This window comes from Struthio camelus, chromosome 14, assembly GCF_040807025.1.
Source record: "Struthio camelus isolate bStrCam1 chromosome 14, bStrCam1.hap1, whole genome shotgun sequence".
Classification (NCBI taxonomy): Eukaryota; Metazoa; Chordata; class Aves; order Struthioniformes; family Struthionidae; genus Struthio; species Struthio camelus.
Window position 1 is genome coordinate 9,242,436 of NC_090955.1, and position 16,402 is coordinate 9,258,837.

General features: G+C 42.6%; 1 protein-coding gene across 11 annotated transcripts in view; it reads left to right on the forward strand.

Moving 5' to 3' along the window:
- SLC6A6 (solute carrier family 6 member 6) overlaps positions 1 to 16,402 on the forward strand; it is a 54,965-nt gene that overhangs the window by 8,468 nt on the left and 30,095 nt on the right. For 6 of the 11 annotated variants that reach the window (XM_068907263.1, XM_068907265.1, XM_068907266.1 and 3 more), the window contains one exon: positions 15,734 to 15,973. In XM_068907263.1, the coding sequence (XP_068763364.1) occupies positions 15,734 to 15,973 (240 nt within the window). Of the gene's footprint in view, positions 1 to 3,309; positions 3,367 to 15,733; positions 15,974 to 16,402 lie in introns of all 11 variants that reach the window. The other 5 variants (XM_068907260.1, XM_068907259.1, XM_068907261.1 and 2 more) reach the window with 1 other exon arrangement.

Consider the following 16,402-nt stretch of genomic DNA (forward strand, 5'->3'; position numbering starts at 1 on the left):
TATATACCCATCCAAAAATAGCTGAGCTTTTGACCCTTCTCCCACATCACTCATTAGCATCACACAGAGAAACTGTATTACTTGGCTACTTGCAATCACCTTTAGGTCTTTCTTGGATTCACGGCTTTGCAGCTAGCTGCTCCTCAAGAGGCGTCAGTGCTCTCCCTAGATGGAGGGCTTTGTACTTCCTAGCGCTGAATCCTATCCCATTGCATGCTGCTTGCTTATTACACTTAGGAATGGTTTAAAACAGTATGCCTACATATTTGTTTTAATGCCGCGGATTTTACCCTGTCATTTACGTAGAAGCTTTTACTGTTTTATCATATGTAGAGCAAGGTACTTACTTACCATTTTATATTTTGATACCTATTGCAGCTGTCTTCTGCATGTTACTCCAGACCCCTTTCCCAGCTCCATCATTCTTGTTTGCATACCTTCCCTTCGCTTGCCGCACTCTGGTTATAAACGTTCATAATGCAAAATCTGACAAGTTTAGCCTTCTCCTTTTCTTCATTTTGTGCCTTTTCTTGTTATGTAGTTAGTGTATTGTCACTGTATTCCTGATATGCATAGAACGATGTCATCTTTCTCAAAGCACAGATACTCTTTTCCTCAACTCTTTTGGGGTTTTGGTCAGCCGAACAACTGAATGACGCCAGTCCCCTCTTACAGAGCCATTTCATCTAAGTTCTCTCGTGGAACCTTGTATTTTCTTCCTGTCTTTTCCATTGCGTTGGGGAAACCTGGACCGCTGGGGATGGTGGTATCTGCACCAAGAATAAAACTGTAAGGGTGACGAATCACAAAACCAACTAAACAAAAAGATTGTGAGTGAAAAGCTTGTTAGATGATGTCTGTTTGGTGCTGTCATGAAGCAGGTTTCTTGGATCAGGCACTGAAATGCAGTAGCTGTGAAATGCAGTAGCAATTATGTTTGTTTATTTTAAATAAGTATTTGGACTGTCAATGCAGCAGGCTGTAGTTGAGGGAGAAGGAGTGGAAAAAGTAAATGATGCAGAGATGAGAGCAAACCGCAGATTTTAAGTTTGGTATTTGAATGCCCAAAGGCATGGGTCTGGGGTTTTATAATAGTTGAACGCAGTATAAATCGTCAAGCTAGGAATTCAAAAATGTGATCTGTATCTGGGTCTCAGTTTTGCTCCTTCTTTCCATTCAGCCTAGCAGAGTGATCCAGATCCAGGGTTTCCATTTGTACCCGTAGAGAAGAGGAATGGAAAGATGTCCTTTCCTGAGAGCAGACTGGAGAAGAATAACGCATAGTGCAGTTGTTCAAATAATTCAGCACAGTCAACATTCACTTATAAAAGATTGTCTGGAGGACACTTAGATTAATTCCTCATCTGAAATACATTTTGGATAGTATATGGAGCGCATGCTGTTCTGTCCCAAGCCTGACTGATGATGGTAGATCGCTTCGTAGCTTCTGTATTGGAAAAAAAAGAAAAAAGAAAGAGAGGAATCAGTGGGTTCTTTCACAATCTAAATTTAATGACCTTAATTATTTCAAGCAATTTAAAAAGGAAGATAAATCTAGCTTGTTTATTACAGCTGCTTCATGCAGACAGCAGCTGCAAATAATGTGCTATAATGAAAATCTAGCTAGCGCTGTCTTGAATTAACCAAAAAAAGAACTAGGATGTATGACCTGGACAAAGGGAGCGTTCCCTCCCACGGAGGGAGGGTCTCTGAGTTGAGAAGGTGATTATTTCCTAAATACTCTTTTTATCTCCTTTGGTGAAATGAAGACATTAGCATTTCTGCACAGATGAATAAGACTTTTGACTGGAAAAAGGTTTGGGCTCTACTCACTTTTTATGTAATTTTGCCCTTTCTAGAGTACATTGCAAGAGGAAGGTAGGTAAGCTAAAAGCAAACAATGTCAATAAAACAAGGATATTTATGAAAAGGTGGAAAGTAGGAAAAAAGATTTTGTGAGCAGTAGCAAAGACTCTACAGAAGAACAATGAAAGAGCATAGGTCAGACTGTGGCAGTCTTTGTTCAGACACAATTTCAAGCAACTTCCACACAATTAAGCAGTTCAGGAGATTCAAGGTGAGAAAATAAGCAGAACGGGTCATTATTCACTGTTGTCATTTATGCTAAAGTCACGGCCGTATTCCCCAATCACCATTTGGAACCTGTTGTGTTAAGCACTGAAGAAAACACCTGAGGCCACACGGTCCAAATTCACATTGTATAAAGCAAAAACCCAGGAACAAAATATTTTCACTGGCAGTCTTTTTATTTGGGCCATACAGAACATGACAGAGGGAATAATTGCCTCCTTAGGGATCAAGGAGCAATAGAGCTGTAGGTTCAGATATTTGTTTATGTTATTCTTTCCAAGTCGCATTTTGAGATGTTAATGTTGTTTAATACCGCCTGTCAAATTAGCTGCAAAGAAGTACAAATTCAGGATGTAATTCTCAGCGGATTTATACCAGCATAGCATTGTTGATTCCAGTAGCATTGCTATTGCTTTATCATTGTGTAAGTGGGATCAAAATCAGACTCCCGTTTACATTATAGGCACAAGAGCGCGTCTTGCAAGCCCTTATTCAGGATCAGTCCTGTTGACCTTCAGATCCGTGGCACTTCTGCAGGAGCTCTGAGTCCATACTTGGGCAATATCCCGTTTGCCCATTTCTAATCTTACTGGTCCATTTTTGCTGATGAATAGCACTGCCTTCGGTGGGCTTATTTTAAATGTATACTGGTGGTATGTAGACCCTTGAATTGTGTCATCTCAGTAGGATAGAAGGCTCCACTATGCCTCTGAAGCTGTATCCTCTTGGTGCTATTAGCTGGTCATGGTGTAGCCCAGGCTCATTTGAGTAGTCTTGATTAAAGGAGAAGAGTTTTCTTGTAATCACGCACAGTTTCTTCTGCCACTGCTTGATCCCTGCTTTTAAGTGTCTCTAACGTCTCGTTAATGATAAAAACTTTCCTGGATTTCCAGTCTATTCCTGCTCTTGGGCAGACTCACTGAAAAGCAGGTGCTTTGTTATTTTTTTCTCCCTTGATATGACAGAGCTGTTTCATAAGCAGAGTACGCACAGGGAGCGTACCTTTCCAGTCAAGGAGGAGCGTTTCGGACCTTATGGAGAACCCAGCTCTGTGTCTCTCGAGGAGGCTGCCTTCTCTCTTAAGAGAAGAAAACCATTTCTGTCCTCTGCACTTCAGGAGTTGCTCTTTCACGGGGGTGTTGGCACTCAGAAAGCTTGATTTTTGCCAGGTGCTGAGTGCCTTCTGCAAAGTATTGAGTGCCCTCCTATCCTTTGCAGCCAAAAAGGAGTTGATTGCTCTTGGCATCAGGCAAATCTGGAGCCGGAAGACCACAGGTAGTATTTACCAATTATTTATGTGCTTTTGCATGCCAGAGGTTGTCTGAATTGATTTCCCTACAATACAAGAGACTTCAGGCATTAATGACACTTGCCTGCCACTAAAAACATAATTTTATTTTTTGAAAATAATACAGTAATAAGCATGACTTTTATTGCATTGCCACAGGGAAATTAAAAACCAAAAAAAATTAACTGCAGTCCAAGTAACTGTTAGCTCTTTGGAGCCATTGCAAGTGTGTGAGTTGTATATCCCGAATGAGCACCATATGCCAATTTATTGTGGCACAGTGAGTCACAGGACACACTGTGAAAAGCAGTAATTGCTTGGCATGCATTGTAACATTCGTTAGGATTTTTTGTTTGTTTTCTTTAAGGAATATATTCTTTACTCTGACAATAACAAGAACGCTGTCTGATATGCCACCACCAAGGGCCATTGCTTAGTTTGTACTTAACCTGGAGCTTAACTCGTTTGTCTCTCACCACACCCACCCTCCATATCTTTTTCTTTGCAACTACTTGTATTGTTTGTGTGCAATAGCAGGATATCAGGACTGAGCTTTCCATTTGGTATCATCTTTTTGTTTTGTTTTAATCCTCTTCTCCCCTTTCCTCCTCATGTTCTTTCTTGGTCCGACGGGGAAATTCAGATTGGATATAAGAAAGTGGTGGAGCACTGGGACGGGTTGCTCAGAGAGGCCGTGCAACCTCCGCTCTTGGAGGTTTTCAGATCTTGACCAGGCAAGGCCCTGAGCAACCTGACCTAACGTTGTGCCTGCTTTGAGCAGGAGGATGGACTACATGACCTCTAGAGGTCCCTTCTGACCTAAATTACTCTACGATTCTGTTTAATACCCTGTTCCTGTTCTGATACGACTCTGGTGATGTGCATATTGTTAGCTCTTATTTCCTCCTTGGCGTCTAACCTCATTCATATCAGCATAAAACAGGAGTGACTTCGTTAAGGCTGATGAAGTTGTAGAGGTTTTACTTGTGTGGGATCAAAATCAAAATGCAAACGGTAACCTCAGATGGAATTAGTAGGTGAAATTTGTGTATCTCAAAAATTACTTGGAATTTTGACCACCAGCTTCAGGAATACCAGGATTTCACTTGAGATCTCTTTAAAAATCTTCATTAAGTGCCAAGTTTTATGCATAATTACACTAGTAGGACAAATATTTAAAAACTAGAGATCACCTGTTTCCTTTTCAATTCCAAATCCCACTTTATAGCAGCTCAGCCTCAAATAGTCTTGAAGTGAGCTTTTGGAGTTTTTAGGGTTTAGCTTATCACCAGCTGCCTTCACAGTGCAGTTCTGTGCTGGTTTCCTCCAGCCGTTACAACCACGTGAAGGATTTAATGCTGCCCAGAGCATCTGCTTCGCAGCTGAACACCTTCACAGTGCTGCAACCATGTGCCAAAGAGCTTTGGACATGGACAGGGGCTTATGTGACCTCTGTAGGGTAGGAAATTTTCATGGGATGGTCCATGTGCTAGCAAAAAATTCCCTTTTTCAGCATATTTTATTTTAAGCGCACCTAAAGAAAGCAAAACCGCACTCAGATTCACCGTGTCAGCCGAGGGAGTTTTCAGTGATGACCTAGCTATTACCAAAAAACATAAAGAAACCCCCAATTGCTAGCAAAAATAAAAATGTGAAATAATTGGATGGGGTTGCTTTTTCCAGAAAAGTCTACCAGGATAATATGATTTTTCTCCATGTCTCTCCTTTATCAGCAAGAAATAAGTTGCTTATGCAACCATCTTATTTCCCATCAGGCTTTGTCAAAAGTCAAGCTTAGAAATGCCGCCACCAGAATGGATTGTGATCTCGTCTCAGTTTTAAAGAAAAAGGCTGAGTATGAGCAAACAAAAGCCATTCTTGTCCCTTGTTCTGCAAGGCAGGACTCGCAAACCAAGACTTGCTTTCATATACTTTTCCCAGTGATTGCTGCCTTCCCTCTTCTGCAGCCGTTTCAATTCTCTCCCCTCGTACAGACCCTCCTTAAATGAGGTAGTAGGTTGCTCCTCCAAATCTAAGAAGGGTCTTGTGCTATGGGGAAGCAATATAGTGGCAGCAGATACTGTTACTTATTCACTAGGGTTCAGGGTCCCTTCTGCTCCACTTTTTTTGCAGTGCACAAACTAGTGATTGCAAGTCAAATTCAATAGACAGACAGGATAATATTCAAACGAGGAATATAAAGCAAAACATCTAACTTTGAATCACCTGGGTTTCCGGGTCTAGAAAATTATCAGAAGTTCACAGAGTCTTTGTATGCCTGTCAGCCATTAAAAAGATCTATTAAATGTAAACCAAAATAAGTTATCTCGCTTTCTGCTGTTAGTTTACATATGGAGTGTTTTTACGGCCAGCTCAGCTCTTAGTCACGTACCCATCATTTATGATGGAACTGCAAACAGTTTCCCACCTGTCTGTAATTAGCTCTTTTGCCCACAAAAAAAACAAAAAAAAAAACCCCTAACAACAATTGTAGTCGTGATGAAAGCACCTTTCAGTGTTAAAGGCTAACATGCCACACTTGTATCTAGTGTAAGCGTGCTTGCTTAGATGAGATTACGCTAAGAAAGAATTTGTCCTCAACTGCTCAGTTTTGTGAACTTTGCCTCTGAACTGGTAAAGAGGAGTAGATTCAGTTTACAGTAGTCAAGTTAGGGCTATAAAAGCAACCTGCAATGAAAACCGCCAGCTGATGTTTATTTGGAAAGATAGGAGATGGAGGGAAAATACTCCAGCCCTTCATATTTTGTCCTGCTATACCCAGCGATGCTTACCTGCAAAAATCAATAGAAAAGCAAGTAGGCCACGGGAGGGAGCGACCCTGGTGTAAAGGTAGGACTGCAGATATCCTTTGCTTATATTGGGGTCAGCCTGGACTCCTGGCTCTTACGATATCCCTTAGGAGTCAGCAATTCCAGCGTGAATTTAGTGGGGCGTTTGTCCAAGCAGTGTGTGGGATCGGGTCCCTGGGTGCAGTGCGTGCTCACCACCTTGCAGACTGTGGCGTGCAGAAGTGGTTTATATGTTACTTTCCTTAGAGAAGTAAAGTAGTTGTTCTAGCACTATCTGCTTTCCATATCTCCTGACATACAAACGAGTGCAGTCCTCGGCGTCTGAGAGCTGATGTCAAAGGTTTGCAGCTAAGTAGAACTGAAAATACCCCTCTGATGAGATACTAGCCTGAATCACGTGATGTTTAGAAGCTTATAGGTTTAGTGGTCAAGACAAAAGGTTTCACTTCCAACTCTGGCCTTCAAAACAGATGGGGAGCAATTAAAACTTTGTGATTTTTGATCAAATAACGCCCAGTCAACGGCTTGGAGGAAACAGTGGTGTTCCTCCTGAAAGGACCACCTTGAACAGGGGCTCAGGTGAGCCGTGGCATGGGACAGGTGGCCGCATCCAGAGGATGGAGCTGCCTGCAGCTGGGACACAGAGCCAAGGCCGCCCTGGACTAAACAAAAAATGCCAGTGTCTAGCCTTACAAGCAAGCACCTGGCGCCAGTTGCATGAAAACAAATAAATACCATAGTGTCTTCACAGCTTTGCTTTTTTTTGGGGGGGGGGATGTTTGCAGTTCAGGGACGAGTTTTGCAAAGTTGTGCTGTCTCTGTGAGCTTATTCATCAACTCTGTCACTTCTTCTTTTAGCACGTCCCCTGTAGAAATCCCCTACGCTCTGTTTTGCTCTGCCTAGCAGTAGTTTCTGATTCATTTCCTGTGCAAAATTTGACAATGTTTAAAGTTTCTATTCCTTTTTTTTTTTTTCTTGAAAGAAAACAACAACAGTAAATTAAACCTCAGAGCGCTTAGAAAATCTCTTATGGTTCAAGGCCTGGGAGCAGTGGTGTCTGATAGAGCATTTCAGTCATGCAAGCACCGCGCTGGTGGAGCAGGAGGTTGTCATGCCATGTTTGCCCAGGCTTCTGAAAAATATATGGCTAATTTCTTTCACGGATTCGTATTTTCAGTGATAGTTGCTGCCAGCATGGAGGAGAAGTCAAGACTGAAATCAAAAGTAACTCATTCTTATTATGAAGTTTTAGAGCTCATGGCTGTATCCTCAAGGCTTTGCAACCCTAACTTTGTAGTCCTGTAATAGAACTCGCACCGCTGGCTGCGTGCACGCTTTGGCCGTTTTCCTGGTACGACTTGGTGGCTGTTTTCCATCCACCTTGCTGTGTTGCAAAACCATTCTTTCCATTAATGATGCGTTCTGGAAAAACCTGGCCTTTCAGGTATTGTGCAAACAGGATAGAGGAGCAAAAAAAAAAAAGAAAGGAGTATTCCCCTCGGCCGATGGTTTGGTTGGGTTTTAGATTTGTGAGAATAAGGGACATTAGTTCAGGACGTCTTCCCATTGCAAATGTAGAAGGATTGTCTCCCCCAGCTACTTGGAGACGATGGAGAGCTCCACCAGGCCTATCACTGTCTCTAGCTGTATTAAAACCTGAAAACCTAATTACTGCATGACATGTTTAAACAGCTGTCACAGGTGGGATAGAAATCTGTCCTCAGATATTGTCTAAAATTGAGATGGATGGATAGAGAGATTAAAAACACAACTCCGTCAATGTAATTGAGGTACCGCAGCTAGATATGGCAACAGCCTGGGTACAAAGCTGATCCAAGTCTGTAGTGTGTATGGAAACCTGAGCTTGTTTTTCCCAAAACATATACTCTTATGCAACTATGCGATTATTTCCTGCTTGGGAAACATACTGAAAAAAATGCATCAATCTTCAATACAGAAAAATCCCTGAACACTAGCATTAGTGGACATTGGTGAATTTAGGGCTGACTTTTAGATTACTTGAAAAAACGGGTAAGGATAGAAAAAATAACTTTGAAACAATGAATTTACATATTTTATTGTGCATTTGCATCATCAAATGGCTACTTTATTGTTTCTCTTCCGTGCTCCCAGGCTCTACCCTGTTATAGCACTGAAATTGCTGCCGGACAGTTACCTGCATTGTAAGTGCCTTGTAGATGGGTCAGATGGAATCAATAGATTATTAATCTCGTGCAAAAAAATCAACAGTACAGCACACAGCACTGACTATTCAAGTTCATAAGCTTTGTAGGCTTTAAGTTTTTTGTTTGGTTGGTTGGTTTTTTTGCTTTTTTTTAAGGCAGTATCAGGAACATCCCTTCATATTCCGTAATTTTTGGTGTGATTTCTTAGTGGCAGTAGAATTGGTTTAATGGACCCTGAGACTTTACTAGAGAATTGTAACTCCACTGAACAGCAGACCTTTAGAATAAAAAAAAAAGTAAATAAATAGTGTTTCACCTAATAGAAAGTCAGATAACTGCAGGATGCAAGCTGGTTGAAAAGAAGAGGCTGTGCACATCTTTCTGAGTCATCTTTGACGTCCATCTCACTCAGAAAGCCTTCGTTTTGCCATGCCGCTTGGATACACTCCTGCATTTTGTTAACGACCCCCCTCTTAAAGATGAAGGCCTGGAGCAGTGGTGTGCTGAGATTTAATGTTTTTTTCACTATTGCAATGGGAGAGCTGGTAGAGCAGCAGGGATACGTGGGGAAAGCTGCGGGGAACGGGTGCTTCTTTCCTCCCTATTGCTAATCAGGGGCCCTTAGCTAACACCCCCAGAGGCATTGAATCAGGTCAGCAGCTTGAGTCCTACCCTAGAGACAGGAGACAGAGGGGATGCCTGCTGCGGGATTTCGGGAGGACGGTCATAACTGGTGTGATGGAGAGCGCCAGTCCTTTGCTGGGCTGCTGGGTTTAGTTGCGACTGGTTTGTTCTTTAAAAAAAATCGGTATAGCAAAATGGGCATCTAGAGTATTACTGGCCTGCAGATTTTCTGCTGAAACCTGACCAAAGATTCAGCATTTTATACCAGCTATGAGCTGTGACACGATACCTATTTGAAGAACATGAATGGAAATGCCACAGAGGAGAAAGTATGTGGGGGTAAAGACACCTTTTGTCCAGACCACAACAGATTAAAAAGAAATTGCATTAAGCCTCGGGCTTTCCTTTCATAATGTACTTCAGCTATATAAAGGAATGCCTTTTGCTCCCAGAAAATTTTCAGTAGCAGATTTCCCAGTCAGGCTTAAGAGAGAAAAGAAGTGTAGTAGTGAAAGAAGAGGAAAAGATGAAGATGCCAGATGGGAGATGGCAGAAGTGGAGGGAAAATTGAGAAAGAAGAAAGGACAAAGGGATAGATGTTTTAATAAATGCACATACTCAGGAAAAAGAAATAGGAAAAAAGATCTGAAGCATCCATTAAAGAGAATGAGTAAGAATTAATGCAGGGACTTTATTTGAGGCATTTTTAAGAATAAGATTGAGAGGCAATATGTGCAATAGAAAGAGGGATACTATTTATCAGAAAGTACAGTAGGTATTTTGTTTGATGAAGCAGAAAGAACTTGGATATGAGTTAAGGACAATAAATGAAGGAAGGTGCTCTATGGATCCTAGCATGGCCTCCAGGGCAGCCAAACAAAAAGAGATTTATTTTTTTTCTTCTGCAGATTGGAAAGACTTGCACTAAAGCCGTAAGTTTGATCAGGCTGTTTATTTTAATCGTGTATTGACTGGCTTAACCACACTGCTCCATGAGGGAGGGAAAGCTGTCAACATCAGAATTACAGGTTTCGAAGTTCCAAGTAATCCTAGGAAATGAGCCAAACATGATAAATGCAGTTTTAGTTGAGACTTGATCCTACTATTGTTGAAATCAATACCAGTTTTTCCATTGCCCTCAATGAGAACTGAAGCTGGTTGTTTGAAAGAGCAACTCTAATCCAGCAATCAGTGCTTCTAATTTTGAAATATTCATAAATATAAGACACCCCAAAAAGCCCAAAACCAAACCACAGATACACTGGCAGATCTAGAAAAGCTTGATTTTTATATAGGAGGATGACTTTGATTTCTAAGGTATGCAATGAAAAATGGTAGAAAAATAGGACAGATGGCAGTGTCTAAAGAGGCAATGAGCTTAAATAGGGTCATAAAAGTTAATTATAATGTGATAAACACACCGTCTTTCAAAAGCCATTGAGACTGTAACGAAGGAGAGCGCACTGAGAAGCTCAAGACACACAGCCAGCACAAACCAGAGTTAGTAGACGAGGGTCCTCAAGGGCAAACGTAGTGGTGGTACACATCACGCTACAGAAACTGTCCATAAAATCAGTAGCCCAAATATGCAGTCATTCCTCAGGCAGAAATTCCGCTAAAGCTGTAGACTCTCTGAGTATGTACTTTGCTTTTAGTTTCCTAGTGGAAAAAGAGGCTATAAAATAATTTTCCAGTTACTATTCTAGTCACAAATTCAGAACGTTGAATCCCTATTCAATGTTTTGTGGCCACGTGTTGACCGAAAAAGAAGTTACTCCTTTGCTGTGGCTCATGATCTTCAGATGCAAGCTTGGACATGTATTTTAGCATGCACAAATATTTACAAATATTTACAAATGCATATCTGTGTGCATAGGTAGCCGTTGATTTCTGTATATCCATCAGGGTTTTGTACCCCACTGTTTGGAGGAATTGATTTTTAAAGATTATTAAGGGAGGTAACGTCCATGAGAAATGTGCCTTTGGGACTCCGACTGGAAGGTGTTGCCCTGCATTGTGCCCTTCTCGCCAGGCTATAAGAAGCATGGAGTGGATCTTTACTGTAATCCCAGAGCAGAAGTCCAACAGTACATTTTCAGATGCATAATCCATGGGTTGTCTATCAAAAAACTCTGTGGTTCAGCAGTACCGTGAGTTGTACGTGTATCTGGACAACTGGCAGGTCCTGGCTGCGCTAGTGGCCTTCCCCCACCTACATCTCTCCTCATGTGATCCCTCTGCCCAGTGCCTCCCCCTTCCCCAACCCCTCATTTTTTGCACGTTATGACAGCTTACTTTTCAATGCCAGTATTTTCCAAAGGGCATGGGTTATCTGAGGTGCAGGCGGGACGTGCAAAGATCCGACAGTTGTAGCACAGGAGAGAGTCCGTGGAGGGCTGCCCGGGGTTAGCTGCAAAAGCTCTCTGCTTATGGCTAATCTTTTTTGGTATTTTCAGCCAAGCACCGACGACTAATCAGTCAGGGGGTGGGGGCCGCAAGGGAGTTGGGGTCATCGCGGGGGGATATTTCGCCTGAGGGATTTCGGGCACCTGACTGACAGGTGGCAGCGGGACAGACGGGTGATTCTTCTGCGGGAATAAAGGAGCTATTGACTGAAGGGGGAAGGGGGAGCAGATGCTTGGGAAGTGCAAAGGGACCGCGTTTGCTCCCATGTTACATTTTTCCACATTTTACTAGCATTGATTTGGCAATCGATTAACTTTGGCCTCAGTTAATTAGGGTTTGTACCAGCATACGTGAGAGCTGACTCCGGGCCCGGCTCAGGCCGGATCCTTTCTCCCCTTGTTTTCGGGTCAGGGTCTCGCCGGCCGGCTGCGCTCAGGCTAGTCGCGTACTGTAAATGGCAGGCTTGAGTGCTGCTTTTTATTTATCCATATTAAGTTCATCAGATCGAGCCAAAGCTTCCTGGGGCCGCCCGAAGCTCCCTGAAGGGGGTATTCTCGTAGGCAGACGTGTCTGCTGGAAAGCAGACATGCGTCTCGGGGAGGCAGACTTGGATCGCTCGCTTTGGACTATGTGGTTGTAAGCATTTTCTTACAATACTTTTCCTTGGGGGAATTGGATGGACTTAGATCTCGGATACCATCCCCACTAAGTGATACAGTAAAAATAACCTATTCTTCTCTGGTTCTGACCTGGGCGGTGACAACATATTGTTTCAGCATCTCTGTCAGACTATTTCCCTTAAGAGCCATTTTAACCTCACCCAGTGGGACAGAACTAAAGGAAATGAAACTCCAACCCCATTAAGGAAAAAGACAATGCCTTTTACTAAACAAACTTGATTTTCTTGGCTTTTCTTCGCCCAGGAGAATCGCCTGTACCCCCCACCCTTACCGCCTTTGTAGACAGTTCCTGTAATTGGTAATGGCTGGGTGGACACCAATGGTTGGCAGCAGAGGGGGATAAATCCTACATCCCTTGAACGTGACATCAGCTAGCACTGCAGTCCCAGGTGGCCACTTAGCATCAATTCCTATGGTTTTGGCCATCCGTACGTGCCTGCCAGCCACAGCAACCGGCCCTCGAAACATGATCAAGGGTTGAGCAAGACTAGATAGAAGATGCACAGTGAAACTGGACTGCTATATGTTTTGCACAGGCGTCAGGTAGGTACTGTACTTTGCCCTGCAAGCTAGAGCTAGTGGCTTGCCACGAAATCACGGTAGTCCATCTCCTGGTACCTCAGAAGTAAGCGTGGCCTTGAGGGTTTGTCATTTGCAGGCTAAGGGGACGATCAAGATCCTTCTTCACACTCCAGCTGAGGTTGAAGCAAAATTTACACAGGGTAATTAATTGATTTTGGGGGCTTCGACCGAATTAGAATTCCCTTTTTAAAATGCAGTCCCACGCAGCTGCAAAGCTGAGATCTGAAAAGGCACCATTTAGCGCTGTGTGTGCATGTAATTAGGACAAACCGCAGGGTGATCAGCTTGTCCCTGGGAGTGGGAGGATTTACAGAATGCAATAAACTGGTTGGGCTTGCAGATTCTGGGTAGAACTGAGTAACACCTAGCTCAAAGTAAATCTGCAGTCAAGAAGGTTAGAGTGAGATGTGAGCGGGCAAAAAAACAAAACAAAACAAAACAAAAAAAACCCCAAACCTCTCTTGCAGAATAGAAGTAAATGGCTAAAAATGGCGATCCTGGAACACTTTTTCACCTTGGAGGTGGCTGATGTCTGTAGGTCCCCTCAGTTTTTGACAGAGAGTTTCCCTGGGTGCCCAGTGTTCTGTTTCTGGGTATTTCCGGTATCAGTCATCACAGGGAGTAGTTAAGCTCCTATTTCAGACCTTAATCCTATAGGGATCTATACATTTGTATAGCTCTGTGCCCTACTAAGCAGGTTTGCAGCAGTCCCAGCAGTTCCCCAAAAAATGGTCTGAAAAACGGAAGAGCGCTCTCAGGCATGAGTTATGCTCTCCTTTGCACGCTCTTTCTCCATCTTCTGATAAGTATTTCAGTAACCTTTGTGAAGAGCAGCTTCCAAAAGAGACAGGGTGAATGCCCTCCATGCCTTATCCCAGAATAGCCTGTTGCCTGACCATTGTGACACGCTCCTGCAAGATAAAAGATATGGACTCAAGTAGCACAAATAGCCAAAGAAATTGAAATTAAGCTTTCTACATCCCACGTGGCTGATACAATGAAGGTCGGACATTGGTCACCTTGTAGGTATCGTTTTGGAAAATATGGATTATTTATTTATTGCCTTTCTTCACGAAATGACTCCAGGGGACAATGGAGGCTGCTACCTGTTTGGGACCTGGAGTGAGATGTTAATGACCCCAGCAGAGTAAGGCTATTGCAAATCCCTCCTGAGCCACCCGCCTCTATCTCCGAGTACTGATTTGGTTATTGTGAATTAATTCCCTGAAAAGACTAAAGACTGTTAGAGAGCTGGCCTTACCAGCGTTATTCAGTCACTGCACCAGTTTATCTCATACCCCGTCTCTAACAGCAGCCAGTAGGAGACATTTTAGAGGAGTATAGGGGTCCTACCCCCATGCCCCTATAGCGGATGGTGATTATCCACTGCCCTGTCTTCAGCTTTCTCCTTCTGTGAGCTCTCTCTGCTGTTGACTCATAGGTATTGCAGCAGCTCATATCACCTCCATGCAATCAGCAGTGGCATTTTTTTTTAAAAAAAAACAGCAGAAAAACATAATGATTAGCACCGGGCAGATTAAAGTTCCTTTTTAGATCATAGCCCAGCAGGCAACTGCTGTTGCAATAGCTGCTTTGCAAAGGCAGCAGCATGTCACTGGGGCAAGTGTGGCACTGCTGTGGTTTGCCGAAATTTTAGCCTTCTGAATCTTTCCATGGTCAATGGAAAGATTTACGGGTACAACGATGCATATCTATCTCAGAATCGTGCTCAGATTAAAAACTTCCTGCAGAGCTAATGTCAACTCAGGTTTCAGGTCACTGCCACAGCTAAATCGGGTTAGAGATCAAAAAGCAGCAAGCAGGTACTAGGCTTGCAGCTATCAAATGGGATCATCTGAAGCATGATATTTTATGAGTGCGCACACATAGTAACATGTACAAATAGGGAACGGTTGTGATCTGGAATAAACTTGCTGGTTTGCCTGGTTCTGGTGAAAATTCTGCATGCTTTTCAGCATCAAAACACTGTGCGAAAATAACTGGTCAGATCTAGCTACAGTCACTTGAGTTATGTGGAGAATGAATTTGCCTTATATGCCTGAGTTTTGGTTTGTGGTAAAAAATACAAGTTGTTCCTTATTTGTTTTCATTAGGAAATCCTGGATAAAAGTACACTTGTTAGATAGAGTAACTCTATTTGATGTTATTTTTACACAGTCTATGATGTTTTTTGTGCATTATAAATTTACCTAGAGAGGTGTGGTTTAATTTGCTTTTGGTTTTGCATCAGGTGACTCATGCCACTGGATTTTTAATTAACTAAGGAACCATCATTCTTGCAAACTGTGCAGTTGCATAGATGCATATAAGACAATAATTGAATATGAGGGTTTATTTTTGTCCCTTTATTGATGTCAAGGGAAAGCAGTGTAGTTATGAAAATTGAATAAATTGAAAAGATTCCTTCAGTTCCTGCAGGTTGATTAGGACAAATGACTTTCCAATCCAGTTTTTAATGAATGTATGGTTTTCGGAAAGCTTTATAACACTTCAGGGAAAGGAAATTGCAGGCAATAAATGATACAGGGCGGCTCAGGGTACTGGGAAGCAGCAGAATGGATTTTATCTGAAAAAGGTGAGATTTACTGCTCTGCTGTGTTTCACCTAAACTTTGGCGAAGGAGTCAGATGCAGTGATTTGCACCTTATTGTGGGCATGGAAACAGCCTGAGACGTTTGCCTGTGTAGCAGAGAGACTCTGTGATGGAGTGGAGGCTCCGTGACACCAGTCACTGGTGCGGCACGCAGTCTTTACGTACCTTTTGTCTGTAGCCACAGCGGACAGGCAGCGGTGCCAAATCTTTGCTCTCCCCTACACTGCACTGGCCACTCCAGTCGTGGAAGCAGTGAGGTGACCTTAGAGTCCAGGCAAGCTTTGTCTCTCCTGATCAGTAAAGACAGTGTATTATTTTCATATCTTGGCTTGCTAAATGACAATGACTTTTATGGAACTGAGTTTGGTTAAACAGTTCTTGCAGCGGTAGGGAGCTGTACCAGTAAAGGCTGTTTAATAAACCCAGGGAATTTTTTTTTTCTCCTATATAGAAAGCAGAAATATGGCAACAAAGGAAAAGCTGCAGTGCTTGAAAGATTTCCACAAGGACATCCTCAAACCTTCCCCTGGCAAGAGCCCGGGGACTCGGCCGGAGGACGAGGCAGAAGGAAAGCCGCCCCAGCGGGAGAAGTGGGCGAGCAAGATTGACTTTCTGCTGTCCGTGGCTGGTGGATTTATTGGTTTAGGCAACGTCTGGCGGTTCCCGTATCTCTGCTACAAAAATGGCGGAGGTAAGTATTTCTTTATTTCCTTCTCACAAATCAGTCTCATACTTGTTATTTTTGAATGCCTTTGTCCAGTTAGAAAAAACAATAATCACACAGCTGTTTTCTGCCTTCTTCACCAGTATTTAGGAGACATCGTTTTATTACTTAATAGTTTATGTTAAAACTCGGTTATGGAAAAACAACAGGAATTTAAAATTTGTATATTACTGATCCTTTTATTCTCTTTTACTTCTGCTCCAACTGGGTCTGAGTTTTAACTGTAAGATATGCTATTAATATAGACCAGTAGTCTGAGTTACGCACTGCAAATCCAGAGTCACTCAAGTAAAGGGAGCTACTGAATATTAATAAGACAAAATATCAAACCATTGTTTCTGTTAGATTTCAGAATGAGCACATTCTGAGTTAGGTGAAATTGTTGTATGTCTAACC